Genomic DNA, 17,241 nt, shown 5'->3' on the forward strand with positions numbered 1-17,241 from the left:
ATCAACATAGATATTTTAACTTCTTCCATAGCAATTTCAAATTTCAATTTCTCTTCCCGAATTTTGCCTCAAACTTCCAATAGTATATTAAATGAGAGTGATGAAAGTGGACATCAGAACAAGTGGAGAATGCCACACTAGCTTTCTTGGTGGAAATACACTACTACTTTCAGGAAGGGCCATGGGTGCTGAAATTGCACCAATGCAAATACTTAAAAAGAAAAAAAGAGGGAAGGAAACTCCAACTTTTAGGGATTTTTTTAAGCACTTATTTATTTGAAATGCAGTTACAGACAGAGGGAGAGACAGAGAGCTCCAAACCTCTGGTTCACTCCCCAAAAGTCTGCAATGGCTAGAGCTGTTTCAATTGGAGCCAGGAGCCACGAGCTTCTTCTGGGTCTCCCATGTGGGTGCAGGGGTCCAAGCACTTGGGCAATCTTCCACTGATTTCCAAGGCCTTAAAAGGGAGCTGGATTGAAACCGAGGCAGCCAGGAATCAAACTGGCACCCATATGGGATACCAGCACTGCAGGCTGAGGATGAACCTTTTATGCCACAATGCCAGCCCCAAGAATTATGATTTTAAAATAGATTACAGCAGAGGTTTCTCTTCCCCAACCCTCTGAGATTCATCAAAGTGTCTGGCAGTTGTGAGTCACCACACTAGTCTGGGTTTGCTTGTGTAGAGCACACTTGTTTAGATCTCTCGGGATACTGTGTTCACATGGTCCAAAGTGAACAATTCTTTGAGCAACATGAGAAACTTCGGTGATACTAGTTTTCTTAAACAGAATCTACTAACTTGGAATAGGATTATCCAAATGTTAATAGCAAGCATGTTGACCATTTCAGAAACATGGAGAGAGATGTGGAGAGTAATTCTACTGGGGCAAGATTCTTAACTGCAGTGTACACACACACACACTTTTGTCACCTATGGTGAGATTATTTACATGAGGAATTCTTGCAGTAAGTGAAATGCTTCTTGCAATAAAACTACCACCTGGAAACATTACTGTATATCACTCTTGACTATTCCTGACTGTTGGTTCTCAGTATGGATACAAAGCACATAAACAAACATAATCTTTGACTCAAGTAGTAGGTAAATAATTTAAGGATAGAACACTCAAATTTTTAAAAACACATTTCTTTAAACAATATTTTTCTTTGGACTACAGATCTAAAATGGTATAAATTGAAACATGAATTCAAAAATAGAATGAGAAAAATTTTCCTGACTGAGATCTCCAGGCCTTCCTCCCACTGCCTCAGACTGTTTCTGTTGAGGATATTTAGGTAAGCCTAGAATGGACAATTTGCAAAAATTCCATTCTTGGTTACCCTCAGCCATTCCCCTTCTTTACACTATCATTTGTCTTGTGTCTTGAAACAGATATTTATGAGTACTTACAGTTGCTGCATTCAAGAGCTAGAGTATATTGGCCGGCGCCATGGCTCAGTAGGCTAATCTTCCGCCTTGTGGCGCCGGCACAGCGGGTTCTAGTCCCAGTTGGGGTGCCGGATTCTGTCCCGGTTGCCCCTCTTCCAGGCCAGCTCTCTGCTGTGGCCCGGGAGTGCAGTGGAGGATGGCCCAAGTACTTGGGCCCTGCACCCCATGAGAGACCAGGAAAAGCACCTGGCTCCTGCTGTCGGATAGGCGCGGTGCGCCGTCTGCAGTGCGCTGGCCGCGGCGGCCATTGGAGGGTGAACCAACGGCAAAGGAAGACCTTTCTCTCTGTCTCTCTCTCTCACTGTCCACTCTGCCTGTCAAAAAAAAAAAAAGCTGCAGTATGGACGGTATTTTCCCCAACAATCAAAACACATTAGTCAAATCCAAGTTTGTCAAATGGAGCTTTTCCTCTTTTCCTCTGCTTCTACAGATGGCACCATCATTCTTCCATTCAATACTCAAATATGGTATTATCTTTAATCCTCCCTTTGCCTTGTCCCCATAAATCCAGTGAGTCACCCATTCCTGCTGATTATCCCTTTGAAATTGTTCTTTACTATCCTTTCCTTTATGTTTCCTCTGCCACTATTTAGTCCATTTGCTCATTTGCTCATGCCTAGGTTGCTGCACAGTAGTCTCCTTACCTTGTCTTTCTTCTTATACATTGCAGCGTGTAGAGTCCTACAATATGCATCCTGAATTACTGCTCTCAATGTGAAGAACTGTACATAGGGCAGAAGACACATGCTGTGTCCATAGTCAAAACCAGTTAACATCTTTGCTTCAGCATTCTTCTCTGTAACATCCCCAGTGTTGTCGAGCATTAAGTTCAGTAATAAATATGAAATTACTTTGTCAACAGTGAATTACTAAGTAGATATTAATTCATGACAGCAGTTAGGACACTTTGACACATAAAATACCCCTCTACCCCATGTCCTTCAGCAACTTCACTCTTATTTCCATAGATCTTGAACTGTCAAGATACAATAACCGTATCCAACCTGAGCTCAGGAACTTAAGCTGCAGACACCATTACCTGTACACCGGGTCATCCCTCCTGGCTCTTGGAATAGAATTCTAATGTCTACTTCATGTTTTTGCTTGTCTTCTCCCTCTCCTTTACCAGCCACTGGTCCCCATTTTTGCACTAAATTATATTTTCAGTGCTCTCTTATTTATCCATACCCTTCCATGCTCAACTCAGTAGCTATCTCCTGGAAGAGTCTCTGTATCTCCTAATAATACCACCCCCAGTGCATTTCATCACAACAGCACACTCAGTCTTCACCATGTAGCCTGACACTAATTATACTATTATTCCTTATATGCACAGATCCCTAAAGGGATTGACTGGGTCTATACCTTATTCTCTTTTTCACAGATCCCAGCATAAGTCTTTCTCATTTTGGGTACCATTATTATATAAAGTTAAATCAGTAACAAAGAAATATTTAGTATAATTTTAAATTTGTTCATCCTAGAAAATTTATCTTTAATCACTTCACTTAACAGCCTGCAATGGAGCTTGCCAATGATCCCATCAACAACACACAATTTTGAATAAAGCATTCTATATTGCTTCTTGAATGGCAGTGTCAACTTTAAAGTTCTTACTGCATTATCAAAATAGGTCCAACTTATGAAAACCAGATGACACACATTAAACAGTAATTTTATGTAACTAAATTTAAAAATAAATCAAACACTTTGCTTTTCAAAAGTGTCCCACTATAATTTTGAAAAAATGTTATAGAAATTTATAGACTTGCAACTTTACAGAAAAGACAGTTTATATTTATTAATACATGTAGTGAATAGGCTATGAGGCTAACAGTACTTGATAAATATAGAAAGGCTGGATAAGTAAAAATCAAATTCAGTTTTACAGATCCCATCAGCAGCTAGATTTTTAGCTCTGAATTTCATGGGTTCACAGATATTTCATGACATTGAGACAGAGTTATTGATTTGCTCAACTGTCCCATTGTATATGATGATGTGAAAGTGAGATTTCTCTTGGGTGAATAATCAAGAATTTACTTCTGCTGTTGCACTTATTTGCTGTTTTGATTAATTTTGGTTTAGGATGTCTGTTGCTACAATTCCCAAGAGCAGAGATGCAAGAAGTCAGTCCTTAACCTGGAATGGGCAGAAACATCATATCATTAACACACTTTCTAAAAAGAAAAACATATTTAATCTCAGATTTTTTGCTCTTTTTAAAAAAGTTCTATGTAATGCACATGTATTAAGCTCATTTGTGTTTTTGTAAATTCTAAATGATATATATATTATTACTATTAAAAAACTCATAAAAACCAAAGTGATAAAAAAGAGTGTTTTATTACATAGCAGTGGTAACATTTTTGTTTTATATATTTGAAATACATTGCTATAAAGTGAATAGACTATTGCTTTCCTCTAAATCGGTACTTATTATAAATGCTATTCATTAAGTCTATATTTACCATATGAGAAATCAGAATGCCTTCAATTTCCATTACTTTGACACATGTGCATAATTTCTTTTGACCAGCCATAAAATGATATCTGCATATTATTCTATATATTATAATCCTCAATAGTTTCAATTTATATTCCTATGAAATCATCATTCAAAACTGCCAATGAATAAGTATGTTGGGCAACTTAAAATTTGTTTCTTCTACCCAATTGCTGCCTGTTGGAAAAGAATCTCTTAAGTATTAAGATGGTCACTGTGTTGAAACAAGTCACCTGGGTAGTTACCACACTGGCTGGCAGCCTCCTACCTAATGGAGCTGCTCTAAATTTTTGCTGAAACAGTGGTTTCTAAGTAGAAGTAATGCTATAAAGGTCTTTGGCCCATGGGATTTGGGTAACATCCAGCCTAAGATTATGAAAGCACTCAAAATGTCAGATATTTATATCATCCCCAATAAGTATGGCTAAGTATTCAATGTAGCTGTTCCTTATCAACTTGGGTGATATGTGTTATACATGCCAGTAATTTGGTCTTGAGGGCTCTCTGGAGGGTGGCTGTAAACTGTAGCCCGCCCTGACAAGACTGCAGGTAAGGTGGTCATGGAGGTTTACACTGTGCTTTTCACAGGATGCTTTATTATCCTGGCAGATGGCCTGATGCCCAAGTGCCTAACTGTAAGCAGCAGCTGTCATTCTTCCAGGAAACCTGTTTTTCTTCCAAGAATCTTTTAATTAAGGAATAGAAACTTCATGCATTTCTTTTGCCTTTTTAAGATTTTTTTTGAAAGAGTTAGAAAAGGAGAGGGAAAGGGAGAGGGAGAGGGAGAGGGAGAGGGAGAGGGAGAGAGAGAGAGAGGTCTTCCATCCACTGGTTCACTTCCCAATTGGCCACACTGGCCATATCTTGGTGATCTGATGCCAGGAGCTTCTTCCAGGTTTCCCACGTGGGTGCAGAGGCCCAAGGACTTGGGACATCTTTTACTGCTTTCCCAGGCCAGAGCAGAGAGCTGGTTAGAAGTGGAGCAGCTGGGACTTGACCTGGTGCCCATATGGGATGCTGGTACTGCAGGCAGCAGCTTTACCTGCTAAGCCACAACACCAGCCCCCATGCATTTCATAAGTGAAACTTCATGAACACAGTGATTCTTGCCACCATACCTGCCCGGCCACCCACATTCCGACCACTCTTCCTCCTCCCTCTCCTATTCCAATTCTAATTTTTTACTAAGATTTATTTTGAATTCACTTTATACACATATGGTTAACTCTATACAATGTAAAGAGTTAACAGAGGCTGGCGCCATGGCTCAATAGGCTAATCCTCTGCCTGCAGCACTGGCACCCCAGGTTCTAGTCCCAGTTGGGGCGCCGGATTCTGTCCCGGTTGCTCCTCTTCCAGTCCAGCTCTCTGCTGTGGCCCGGGAGTGCAGTGGAGGATGGCCCAAGTCCTTGGGTCCTACACCCACATGGGAGACCAGGAGAAGCACCTGGCTCCTGGCCTCGGATCAGCGCGGTGTGCTGGCTGCAGCATACCAGCCGTAGCGGCCATTGGAGGGTGAACCAACGGCAAAGGAAGACCTTTCTCTCTGTTTCTTTCTCTCACTGTCCACTCTGCCTGTCAAAAATAAAATAAAATAAAAAGAGTTAACAAAGTATGAAAAAAAAGTGTTCCTCAACAGTCAAGTCAAGGGCTGTTCAAAGTTGTTGCATCGCAAAGTGTCAATTTCACTATTACAGATTTATTTTTAGGTGCTGTGTTAGTTATCACAGGTCAGGGAGAACATAAGGCATTTGTATATTGGGGACTGGCTTATTTACATTAAGTATGATGTTTTCCAGTTTCATCCTTTTTTTTTTTTTTTTTTTTTTTTTTTGCAAACAAGAGAAATTCACAAGTGCCCTTGTGGCTATTGTTGAACTTTGTCTAATTTATCCTACCAAGATGGCAAAGAGAACACTAACTAAAGAGAACACTAAAGTAAGGTCCAGGGCTATTGATCAGGTGTAGAACAGAGGAGGGGCATGCACACACACACACATACACATAACACACATATACAAAACTGGATTCTAAAAAAACTATTTGAGAAGCAGAGACACATGAAAGAGAAACAGCTCCCATTTGCTGGTTCACTCTCCCAGTGCTCACAGTGGCTATGATGAAGCTGAGTGGAAGCCTGGAACCAGGAAGTCAGTCCAGGTCTCCTATTGTATGACAGGAACAGAATCACTTGAGCCTCCCAGGGTCTTTACTAGCCGTAGTCAGGAGCTGGAGATGGGTATCAAACCCAGGTAATACAATATGGGATGAAGCCATCTTCACCACTAAGCTAAATGCTCACCCCAAAAGTTGTTTTGATTATTTACAGATCCATTGAGATGAGGGCATTACACCTTGCAGGGTCGACAGGAAAGGGGTCAGGCATCCAGGAGATGTGCAGTCAACCAGCTGGTGGCAGAGCATCAGAGAGAAAGGCAGAAGTGGCTCTAACAGCCAGGGCTGGGCAGGTCTAAAAATAAGAGCCAGGAATTCCCTCTGGGTCAACAACATGGGTGGCAGGGCCCCAGATCTTTGGACCATCTTCTGCTGCCTTCCCAGGCACATTAGTAGGAAGCTGGATAGGAAAAGGTATAGCAAGAACTTGAACCAGCACTCCAATATGAGATGGTGGCACTTCAAGTTGTGGCTTAATGTGCTGCACCACAACAGCATGCCCTAAAATTTTAAAGTTGTTTATTTAAAAGCATAGATACAAGAGATTGCCCATCTGCTAGTTCATGCCTCTACTTCTCAGAACAGACATGGCTGGGGAAAGCTGAAGCTGGGAGCCAGAAATTCAAATCTGGTTTCCCAAGTGGGTTGCAGGGACCCATCACCTGCTGCCTCCCTGGTGTGCACTAGCAGGAATCTGGATCAGAAGCTGAGCTAGGACTCGAATCCAGGCACTCTTATAGGATGTGGGTGTCCCAAGTGGCATTATTCCCAAAGCCCATGCCATCCTTGTAATTTCTGAGAGAGAAAAAAAAAGACAAAAAACAACATTCTATTAAAGTCTCCTCCTTGTATCTCTAAGTGTATTATCAGGAGAAGAGTGCTGCCTATTTAATGGGTACAGTTGTTAGAACAACATATTGAGGAATAAAGGGAGGAATCCACAGGGATTATCCTCTGTAATGTGTAATGGCAATTCTTTTGCCAACTCTTATTAGCTCACTTTATAATAAACCGGATAATCCTAAGTCACCATTCTTAATTGCCCTTACTCAATGTGCTTATTTTAAAACTGCGTGAGACTCAACTGCTGCATGATGCTCAAGGTCCATGCCAGAGGACTGTGTTCTAAGTTATAAAGAATTAAAAATAGATCCGGAGTGTGATGATAATGTACTCCCTGTGGTGTTTAATATGAGTATGATCAGTACCTTGAATCAAGATATGGCAGGTTTTTCATAAGTTGTGATCTACTTAGGAATAATCATCAACCTGTGTGAATATAAGACACAATTTCTGAAGGCTCAGCTACTTTAAAGTTGATTGACACAGTTATATGTAAGACAGAAGTTATAAGATTCAGTAAGTGTTAATGCACTTGATCTTAGCCAAAAGGCCGAGAAGAAATTAGATTCAGTAAGTGTTAATGAAGACAGCTAAGAAATAACTTGTCTCCCATCTACATGTCTCTAACTCAATCAGGAAATCTTTTATAAAAAAGGCATTTATTACTTCTATTTGAAGGTTATTATTTCAAAGGATCTTTTACCCATATATGGAAACTCATTCTGAATCTAGAACTGTTCTACTTTGGAGTTTTGTTCTGTGGGGGTGAAAAAATGTTATCAACATACTTTACAACCCAAAAGGAGAATATATTTTGAAAATTATTCAGGTTAGAATTAAGGTGGTTACAACTGCATGTGGCATGAGTTGATATTCATCACATCCAACCCTACTCTGCTGCAAATCTGTACTGGCTCGAGTGGCATCCCAAGTCCTATAAGAAGACAGCAGAGGAAACATCTGACATAGACTCCTGTGATGCACGCACATTTAATGGATTTTGAGGGCAAATGTTGGATTTCATGCAGAATGTTTATACATTTGTGTCTCGATGTAAACAAACAATAATCTTTGATTCATTACATAAGCAAAGTCCCTCAAATATAGAGACGTTAGTGATCCTGAAAAGTGGCTCTTACTAAAATGTACAGCTTTGTCCTTTGAAACACTGTATTCGTACTGGAGAAGAAATGTTAGATCATTTTTGTGTAAGTTTCTCAACATTTCTGTAACCTTTACATTTACATACTACTTGGCAAAGCAGTTTTTACAGTTATCAGGATGTTTAGCCAAAAACATCAACTGCATCCTTAAAAACACAGTATCTTATTATTAGGTTTTATTAAAGATTTCATTTATTTGAAAGTTGAGAGACAGCACTATGGTGCAGTGAGTTAAAGCCCCTGCCAGAGGAGAGGGAGGGGAGATAGAAGAGAGAGGTGCATCTTTCATCCCTAGTTCACTTCTCAAATGGCTGCAATGGCCAGGGCTGGTCCAGGCTGAAGGCAGGAATCAGGAACTCCATCCAGGTCATGTAGGCAACAGATGCCCAAGCCACTGGGCCACTTTCTGCTGCCTTCCCAGGCCATCAGCAGGGAGTTGGAGCAAAAGTGGAGCAGCCAGGACTCAAACCAGCACTCCAGTATAGGATGCCAGCATTGCAAGTGGCGACTTTTCTGCTGCACCACAATGCCTGTGCCATTATTGGATCTTATTACACATCTAGCATCTGGTGGAATTGTCATCTATGCAAACAGATGCTTTATCAATCTTGGATATCATTAATTCCATAAAAGGAGATGCTAAAAAAGTCAGTATGGGCTGTGGCATAATGGTTAAAGCTGCTGCCTGCAGTGCCAGAATCCTATATGGGCGCCGGTTCGAGTCCCGGGTACTCCGCTTCCAATTGAACTCTCTGCTATGGCCTGGGAAAGCAGAGGAAGATGGCTTAAGTCCTTGGGCCCCTGAATCCATGTGGGAGACCCAGAAGAAGCTCCTGTCTCCTGCCTTTGGACTGGCGTAGCTCCAGCCATTATGGCCATCTGGGGATTGAACAAGGGTTGGAAGACTCTCTGCCTCTCCTTCTCTATGTAACTCTGACTTTCAAATAAATAAATAAAATATTTAAAAAAAAAAAAGAGTCGGTAGCATGTTGTCCCTGAGGTACTTGTTAGTGAATATGAAAGTATTCTGCCTTGGGGGCCGGCAATGTGGTGCTCCTCTTCCAATCCAGCTCTCTGCTATGGCCTGGGGAAAAGAGTAGAAGATGGCCCAAGTCCTTGGGCCCCTGCACCCATGTGGGAGACCCAGAAGAAGCTCCTGGCTCCTTGCTTCAGATCAGTGCAGCTCCAGCTGTTGCAGCCATCTGGGGAGTGAATCAGCGGATGGAAGACCTCTCTCTCTCTCTGTATCTATCTCTCTCTGTAACTCTATCTTTCAAATAAATAAAAATAAATCTTAAAAAAAAGTATTCTGCCAGAGTTGTGGAGGAAGCCAACTGAAACACAAAAAAGGCTGAGGTTCTAAATGTGGTGAGCAAGGCTTTTCATGAAGGCCAAGGGGGCCTACTGCAGGGCTTGTCTATTGGCCCTAAAATAAAATGTAATGTGTGCATGCTTTTCCCCCTTAGGCTTTACCTATGAAGAAATTAACTGGACAATCCTCATAAACAAAGAACATGGAGAATCTACGGCCCACAGTTTGCAGTTGAGATTTATATAAATAAGACATGAGTTATGTTGTAGCTGGTACCCATTTAAGTGTACCTTCTCTTGTAGCATACAATCATATTCTTCCTAATCTGAGCCACACATTTATATTTTCCTAAGCCATGTCTTTGTAGGTACACGTAAGCCAACTTATGTCTATGTATATAGTTGTACATAGTTCTTTGTCAATGGTGATTTCTTTCCCTTTTTAACCTCATTTATTTGAAATGCAGAGCAACACAGAAAGAAATGAGGGAAAGAGAAAGAGAGGGAGGGAATATCTTCCATCCACTAGTTCACTGCTCAAATGGCCAGAGAGCCAAGGCCAGGAGCTCAGTACTCCATCCAGATTCCTACGTGGATGGCAGGGGTCCGGGCACTTGGGTCATCTTCACTCTCTTCCTAGGCACATTAGGAGGACGGTGGATCAGAAGTGGAGTATTCGGGACTTAATCAACGCTCCAACATGGGATGCCAGTGTTGCAAGCACCCACTGCACCACAATGCAGAGCTCAGTTTCCTTCTTTTTTGAAGGAATATACTTCATGCTGTTTCCACCCTGTATTGAGATAAATGTGGAACAGGGGGTAAAGGAGCATTGGTGTTTCATTTTGAATAACTTGAGATAAGGAAACGTTCCTATCAAATGACTGATTTTAAAACTTTTCTCCACACGCCCAGCGCGTCTGCGGGCTCCACCAGCTTTCCAGGCGCGACCTTAAACGGGCGGTGAGACATTAACCAGTGCAGCTACCCCATGCCCAGAAACCACTCCCACTCACCTTGAGGTGACCGCTGTCCAGGGTGCTTTCTATCACCTCCTCACCTCCGGAGGCGGCCGCAGCCAAGACAGAGGGCGGCGGCGAGCCCTGGCCCCGCAGCCCTGGGGGAAGGCGGCAGCAGGCAGGTGTCTGAGGGGCGCCGCCCGCGGGCTGGGGCTGAACGTTGCTTTGTGCGCATTCTCGCCTCAGCGCCACGGGTGCACCCTGAAGTCGCTGATGTCGGGGCTGGTGGGGACGCGGAGCGGCGGCCGCGGCAGCTCCCCTGAGCCGCCGCACGATGGCTTGATGGGGGGCCGTCCTGACTACGGAAACCAGCAACCGCTGCGGGGAGTCCTGGAAGATGATGACAGGTGGTGGCTGGGGCGGTTGTTTGGCATCAACGCCTCCAGGCCCCGGATCACCGCCCGAACGCGATCCGCAGCTCCAGCGGCCCCAGGCTGCCCTACGGGAGCCTGGGTCTGGGCCTTCGCCACCCGACCGCGCCGCTCCGAGTCGCCGGCTCCGGGCCCGCGGAGGTTTCCCCGAATCCTTCGCGGCTACCTCCAGAGGAGTTGAGCGACCGGGCGCGGGTCGGGAGCGGGAGGGCCGGGCCCCAGGTCAAGCCTGCCCTTAGCTCTTTGGACAGCCCCAGCGCAGTCTGCAGAAGCAGGAGCAGCCCAGGGCCTGGCCTTTGAGTCTCACAAAACAGCACACGGGGCGCTCAGCCCCCCAAATCTCAACCTGTAGCCGCAATCCTCGCTATTACCTCCCAGGTTACAATTCGCGCCTGGGCGGAACAATCAATGCGAGGTCCTCGTCGGATGGCCACAGCGGCCAGGGACATCTCCACAGCCAATGGCCGGGCTTGTCTCTAGGCGAACGGGGCGGGGCCGGGCCCTGAGCGCGAGTCCTTTCTGCCACGCCATTGGCCGCCGCTCTTAGTTTTTTTTTTTTCTCCATCTGGAGGACCAAACACGTTGGAAACTTCAGTGGAGCGGGCCGCGTCCGCTTGCGCCCTGACACCCCATCGGGGCCCCCGCCCATTTCAGCACCCTCGCAGGCTGCCGGGGTGCGCTCTGGAAGGAAGGTGAGCGAGGGGGTGATTGGAAAAGCGTCCGAGCGGGCGGGCCTGGGCCGTCGTTGGCCGGCGGCTCGCGCTCCGCTCGGCTCCGCCCCACCGGCCGCGGCCTCCTGAGGCGGTTGGGCTGCGGTTCCCGCGCGCCCAGTGTTTAAAGGGCCGGGGCCTGGACGTCTCCGGCCCTCGCCGCCCGCCGCGCCCCCTGCGGGCCAGTGCAGGAAGCGCTCTCCAGGGCCCGGCGCTGCGCACAGCGCCCCGCACCGCCTCGCCGGTTCCCTGAGCGTCTCCTCAGCGGGCCTTGCCCTCTGGTCAGCCCCAGCCTGCCCACGCCTGAGGACACCGCGCGAGGCACCGGCGTCGGTGCGGCGAGGGGGGCGGGGGGGGGGTGTGCAAACGGCCAAACACCAGCCCGACGCAGCGCGCCGGGTAAAGGAATCCTAGAGGGAGGGAAGAGCTGACGGTTAGAGCGAATGTAGGGAGCCAGGCTTCCATCTGCTTCAGAGGAAACAAACGGAAACCTCCTAGGAGCACTTTACAAGATGTTTGTAAGGGGGCCGGCGCTGTGGCGGAGCTGGTTACAGTCTCCGCCAGCAGTGCGGGCATTCCACATGGGCAGCGGTTCGAGTCCTGGCTGCTCTACTTCCGATCCAGCTCTCTCCTTATGCCTGGAAAGCAGTAGAAGATGGGCCAAGTCTTGGGCCCTGCACGTTTATTTCTTCAAAAAGGAAAGAAACGGAGGTCAGCATTGTGGTGCAGTGAGTGCTTGCAACAACACTGGCTTCCCTTGTTGGAGCACCGATGAAGTCCCTGCTGCTCCACTTCTGATCCACCGTCCTCCTAATGTGCCTGGGAAGGGAGTGACGGTGACCCAAGTACCTGGATTCCTGCCATCCACGTAGGAGACCGGGATGGAGTACTGGGCTCCTGGCCTTGACTCTGTGGCCATTTCAGCAGTTAATCAGCAGATAGAAGCGCTCTCTTCTCTTTCTCTCTCTCTCTCTCCCTTCCTCTCTGTAACTGCCTTTCAAATAAACAAATATTTTTAAAAAATTGTAAGTTAAAAATGGCAAAAGAGGCAATAAATGAGTCTGTTCGTGCAAAGTTTTAAAAGTGGAGAAATAATAAATATGCATCCTTGCTGTTTGATATACAAAGTACTAACAAGAGACAGGAAAGTGGCCGGCGCCGCGGCTCAATAGGCTAATTCTCCGCCTGCGGCGCAGGCACACCGGGTTCTAGTCCCGGTCGGGGCGCCGGATTCTGTCCCGGTTGCCCTCTTCCAGGCCAGCTTGCTGCTGTGGCCAGGGAGTGCTGTGGAGAATGGCCCAAGTCCTTGGGCCCTGCACCCCATGGGAGACCAGGAGAAGCTCCTGCCTTCGGATTAGCGCGGTGTGCCGGCTGCCTCGGCCATTGGAGGGTGAACCAACCGCAAAAGGAAGACCTTTCTCTCCCCCCACCCCTCACTGTCCACTCTGCCTGTCAAAAAAAAAAAAAAAGTATACACTACCTCAGGTGACTTCAAGGGAGAAGTGGCCGGGGAGTGGAAATGAAAAGATTTCACAAGACACAATATGTAATTACACCCTGTGATCTGGGAACCAAATAAAGCACCATTTCAAGAAATAAGACCATAAGACCATGTGTGGCCTCCACAGGCCTATTGTAATGTGTGTGCAAATGCTCACAGTCTACCCGCGGAACTTTGCTAAGTAGTAATTCTCAGAAAACTGCCTTCAAACAGCCTGCTAAAGAAAATGAGGGAAAGCCTGAAAAATCCCCCTCCCTCTAGATTTTGGAGTCCTATTTCTTATAGGTCTCCACAATAAATAGTAACCTGGAAACCTTTTTAAAAAAGAACTTGTCTCATTGCATATTTTGGATATTTAACCCTGCTTTGTTTCACATTTGTGAGTTCAGATTTTCAGAAAGCTAATTTCTATTTTCTTCCTCTATTGATTTGCAAACTCTCTGTTACCAAACATCAGCTCAGCAGCAAAGTCTAAAATTTAAACGCAGGGGAGAGAAATGTTTCACACACCAGTCCCCAGCACTGACACACTGTTCTCTTGTTCCAAGCACTGCACAGGTAGCTTATGTGGCAAACTTCAGTTACACACACACACAGCAGGAGGGTAAGAGAATCCTGGTAAACACAGACAATAAAGAATTTTCAGTAACTGTTTTTTGTGTACAAAAGACTAAAGAAATACTGAATAATCTGAATTGTTTTAAAATCCATCGGCCCTGTTCATACCAGCTTCATCCAGGCTTGGGGAACTCTGGAAGGAGGACAGCCCAGTGACCACAGGGAATCATGTTTTCTTGACTATTGTTAAATACTTTCATTAATATTATTGTATTTTTATTACATTTTTAGGATGAGTTTTTTTTACAATACAAGCAAAGGCTTAGTGCATTTTTACCTCAACCCAAAGTTGCCATTCTTGTCTTCCTTTGGAAATCATTAAAAGATAACAATCATTATAATCACTCCTATTTCTAGCTGGGCTTTGACTCAGCTATACAGGGAACTTGTTTTAGGAGATACATATGTATCTATACAGACATGGACAGGCACACGTTAATATATTTTAGGATACCTCAAAAATTTTATGAATAATTAAAACGTTTATTTTGGTATTAAATTTTAAATAATTTCATCATTTATGGTAATCTGCATTTTATTTTTCCCCTCTTAGGAATTTTTTAAAATTAATTAATTAATTAATTCACATGTATCTTATGTTTACAAAGAACAAATTAATTCTTCCCACCATACTCACCTCTTACCCACTCTCGCACTCCTCTTCCTTTTCCCTCTTCTGTTCCCTGTCCTGTTTTTCACTGAGATCTATTTTTATTTAACTTTATATATAGATGGTTAACTCTATGCTAAGTAAAGACTTCAATGCTTAGTATGATAAAGAAAAAGAAAAAAAAAAAGAAAAACTCTGTTCCTTTACAGTCCAGACAAGTGTTGTTCAAAGTTATTGCATCTCCAAGATGTTTTTGCTTTTTTTTCTTCCTTTTTTCTTTTTTTTTTTTTTTTTTTTTTTTTTTTTTTTTTTTTTTTTACAGGCAGAGTGGACAGTGAGAGAGAGAGACAGAGAGAGAAAGGTCTTCCTTTGCCGTTGGTTCACCCTCCAATGGCCGCCGCTGCAGCCGGCGCACCGCGCTGATCCGATGGCAGGAGCCAGGATCCAGGTGCTTTTCCTGGTCTCCCATGGGGTGCAGGGCCCAAGCACCTGGGCCATCCTCCACTGCACTCCCTGGCCATAGCAGAGAGCTGGCCTGGAAGAGGGGCAACCGGGACAGAATCCGGCGCCCCAACCGGGACTAGAACCCGGTGTGCCGGCGCCGCTAGGTGGAGGATTAGCCTATTGAGCCACGGCGCCGGCTTCTTCCTTTTTTCTCCTCCTTCCTTCCCATCAGTGATCACCTGAGTCTCTTGAGATGATCTGCCTAGGCTATGGAAGACTTTTAGATCACTAACTTGACAAGGCCATAAGCAATGTGGAAGTCCTCTCCTCTGTTCAGAGAAAAGTACATCCTTCTTTTATGGCTGCTTCTTTCCACTGGGGTCTCACCCACAGAGGCCTTTTATGTAGAACATTTTTTGTCACAGTGTCTTGACTTTCCATGCCTGAAATGCTCCCCTGGGCTTTTCATCCCAGTCAGATTGCCTTAAGGGCTGATTCTGAGGTCGGAGTGCTACTTAAAGTGATAGTCATTCTATTAGTCTACTACATGGACTGCTTCCCATGTTGGGGCCTTCAATCCTTTTTAAATCTATTATTTCCTGACACTTAGTCCTATTTATATGATCACTTCAATGCTTTTTCCTATCTATATGGTCACTTTGCCACTTAAACTTATCCATTTGATCTCTGTCACACTTAAGCTGCTCTTTTTACCAGTGAGCTTAAGGGAATTTGGGGTTCTATGGCAAGTTTTTAAACTTCACCCTTTGAAGTAAATCCATAGGAATGTATGGAGAACTATACTCTTGCAGTTACAAACTTCATACATTTCACATTTACAACTTCAGTATCTTGGTAATTCTTCCCATTGTGCCTGCCCTCCCACCCTTTCTTCCTCTTCTCTTTCTTAGTCTCACTCTCATTTTTACTAAGATCTATTTTCAATTGACTTTATACACATATGATTAATTCTATGTTAAATAAAGTGTTCAATGATTAGTATGAAGTAAGAAATGGTAAGGACAATAGGATAAAAGAAAAGAAAAACAAAAACAAAAATTAAAAGAGAAAGGCTGTTCAACGTCATTGCTTTCAAAGTGTCAATTTCATTTCTACAGGTTGCATTTTATGTTCTCTATTAGTTATTGCAGTTCAGGGTGAACATAAAAATTTTGTTCCCATGAGACTGGCTTATTTCTATAAGTATGATATTTTCAAATTCATTCATTTTGTTTCAAATGACAGGATTTATGCTTTTTATTCCTGTGTAGTATTCCATGGTGTACGTATCCCATAATTTCTTTATTGAGTCTTCAGTTGACAGGCATTTGGGTTGATTCCATGTCTTTTCTATTGTGAATTGAGTTGTGATAAACACGGAGGTACAGATTTCACTTTCATATGCTGTTTTCATCTCCCTTGGGTAGATTCCCAGGAGTGGAATGACTGAGTCATATAGTAGGTCTATATTCAGATTTCTGAGGTGTCTCCATACTGATTTCCTAGTGGCTTTACCAATTTACATTCCCACCAACAGTGAATTAGGATACCCTTTCTTCCACATCCTCACCAGTATTTGTTGGTTGTTGAATTCTGTATGAAAGCAATTCTAACTGGGGTGAGGTGAAACTTAATTGTGGTTTTGATTTTCATTTCTTTGATGGTTTGCAATCCTGAGCATATTTTCATGTGTCTTGGTCATTTGAATGTCCTTTCATGAAAAATGTCTAAGTCCATTGCCCATTTCTTCACTGGCTTGTTTCCTTGGTGTTGATCTCTTTGTATATTCTGGTTATTAATTCTTTATCTGTTGTATAGTTTGCAAATATTTTTTCACATTCTGTCAGTTGCCTCTTCACTTTGCTGATTGTTTCTTGTGCAGTATAGAAGCTTTTCTATTGTTTAAAATATTTATTTTTTTGTTTAAAAGAGTTATAGAGAGATGGAAGAGACAAAGAGAGGGGTCTTCCATCTGCTGGCTCAGTCCCCAGATGACCACAACGGCTGGAAATCCACCAATCCGAAGCCAGGAGCCAGGAGCTTCTTTCGGGTCTCCCACTGGGGTACAGGGGCCCAAAGACTTGGGGCATCCTCCACTGCTATCCCAGGACATAACAGAGACCTGTATCAGAAGAGGAGCGGCCAAGACTAGAACCAGCGCCCATATGAGATGCTGGCGCTTCAGGCCAGGGCTTTAACCCACTGCACCACAGCACTGGCCCAGAGCTTTTCAATTTGATTAATCCCATTTGGCAATTTTGACTTTGATTGCCTGTGCCTCTGGGGTCTTTTCCAAGAACTCTTTGCCTATGCTGATTTCTGGTAAGGTTTCTCCATGTATCGAATAATTTAATGGTGTCCAGTCATGGATTTAGGTCTTTAATCCATGTTGAGTGGATTTTTGTTTACGGTGTAATGTAGATGTCTCTCATCATGCTTTTGCATGTGGCAATCCAGTTTTCCCAGCACCATTTTTTAAAGAGACTGTCCTTGCTCCAGGATTGATTTTAGATACTT

The 17,241-nt window shown here is 44.1% G+C and overlaps 2 protein-coding genes across 8 annotated transcripts in view; one reads left to right on the forward strand and one right to left on the reverse strand.

Annotated features, from left to right (window-relative positions):
* Nucleotides 1-3,460: 3,460 nt before the first annotated feature.
* LOC103352315 (uncharacterized) lies at nucleotides 3,461-11,406 on the reverse strand. Its single transcript, XM_051831752.3, has 3 exons — nucleotides 11,213-11,406; nucleotides 10,468-10,800; nucleotides 3,461-3,595 (listed from the first exon to the last, which is right to left on the reverse strand). The coding sequence occupies exons 1-3, from the start codon at nucleotides 11,288-11,290 to the stop codon at nucleotides 3,584-3,586; spliced, it is 423 nt and encodes a 140-aa protein (XP_051687712.1). The 5' UTR covers nucleotides 11,291-11,406; the 3' UTR covers nucleotides 3,461-3,583.
* The window catches only part of LOC127482742 (uncharacterized), a 38,964-nt gene continuing 33,046 nt past the window's right edge, over nucleotides 11,324-17,241 (forward strand). For 4 of the 7 annotated variants that reach the window (XR_016213324.1, XM_089304222.1, XM_051831754.3 and 1 more), the window contains exon 1: nucleotides 11,419-11,533. The gene's annotated coding sequence lies outside the window, so the exon portion shown is untranslated. Of the gene's footprint in view, nucleotides 11,534-17,241 lie in introns of all 7 variants that reach the window. The other 3 variants (XR_007913697.3, XR_007913696.3, XR_016213326.1) reach the window with 3 other exon arrangements.

This window comes from Oryctolagus cuniculus, chromosome 9 (genome assembly GCF_051225735.1).
Source record: "Oryctolagus cuniculus isolate XC-2025 breed Fujian yellow rabbit chromosome 9, ASM5122573v1, whole genome shotgun sequence".
NCBI classification, from domain to species: Eukaryota; Metazoa; Chordata; class Mammalia; order Lagomorpha; family Leporidae; genus Oryctolagus; species Oryctolagus cuniculus.

What these genes read in the sequence shown, in the direction of transcription:
- LOC103352315 (XM_051831752.3), bottom strand. Translation starts at nt 11,290, where the DNA reads ATGTCCCTGGCCGCTGTGGCCATCCGACGAGGACCTCGCATTGATTGT. An exon ending in CGCGAATTGTAACCTGGGAG is followed by an intron (nt 10,801 to 11,212) that starts GTAATAGCGAGG and finishes ATCATCTTCCAG; the next exon opens with GACTCCCCGCAGCGGTTGCT.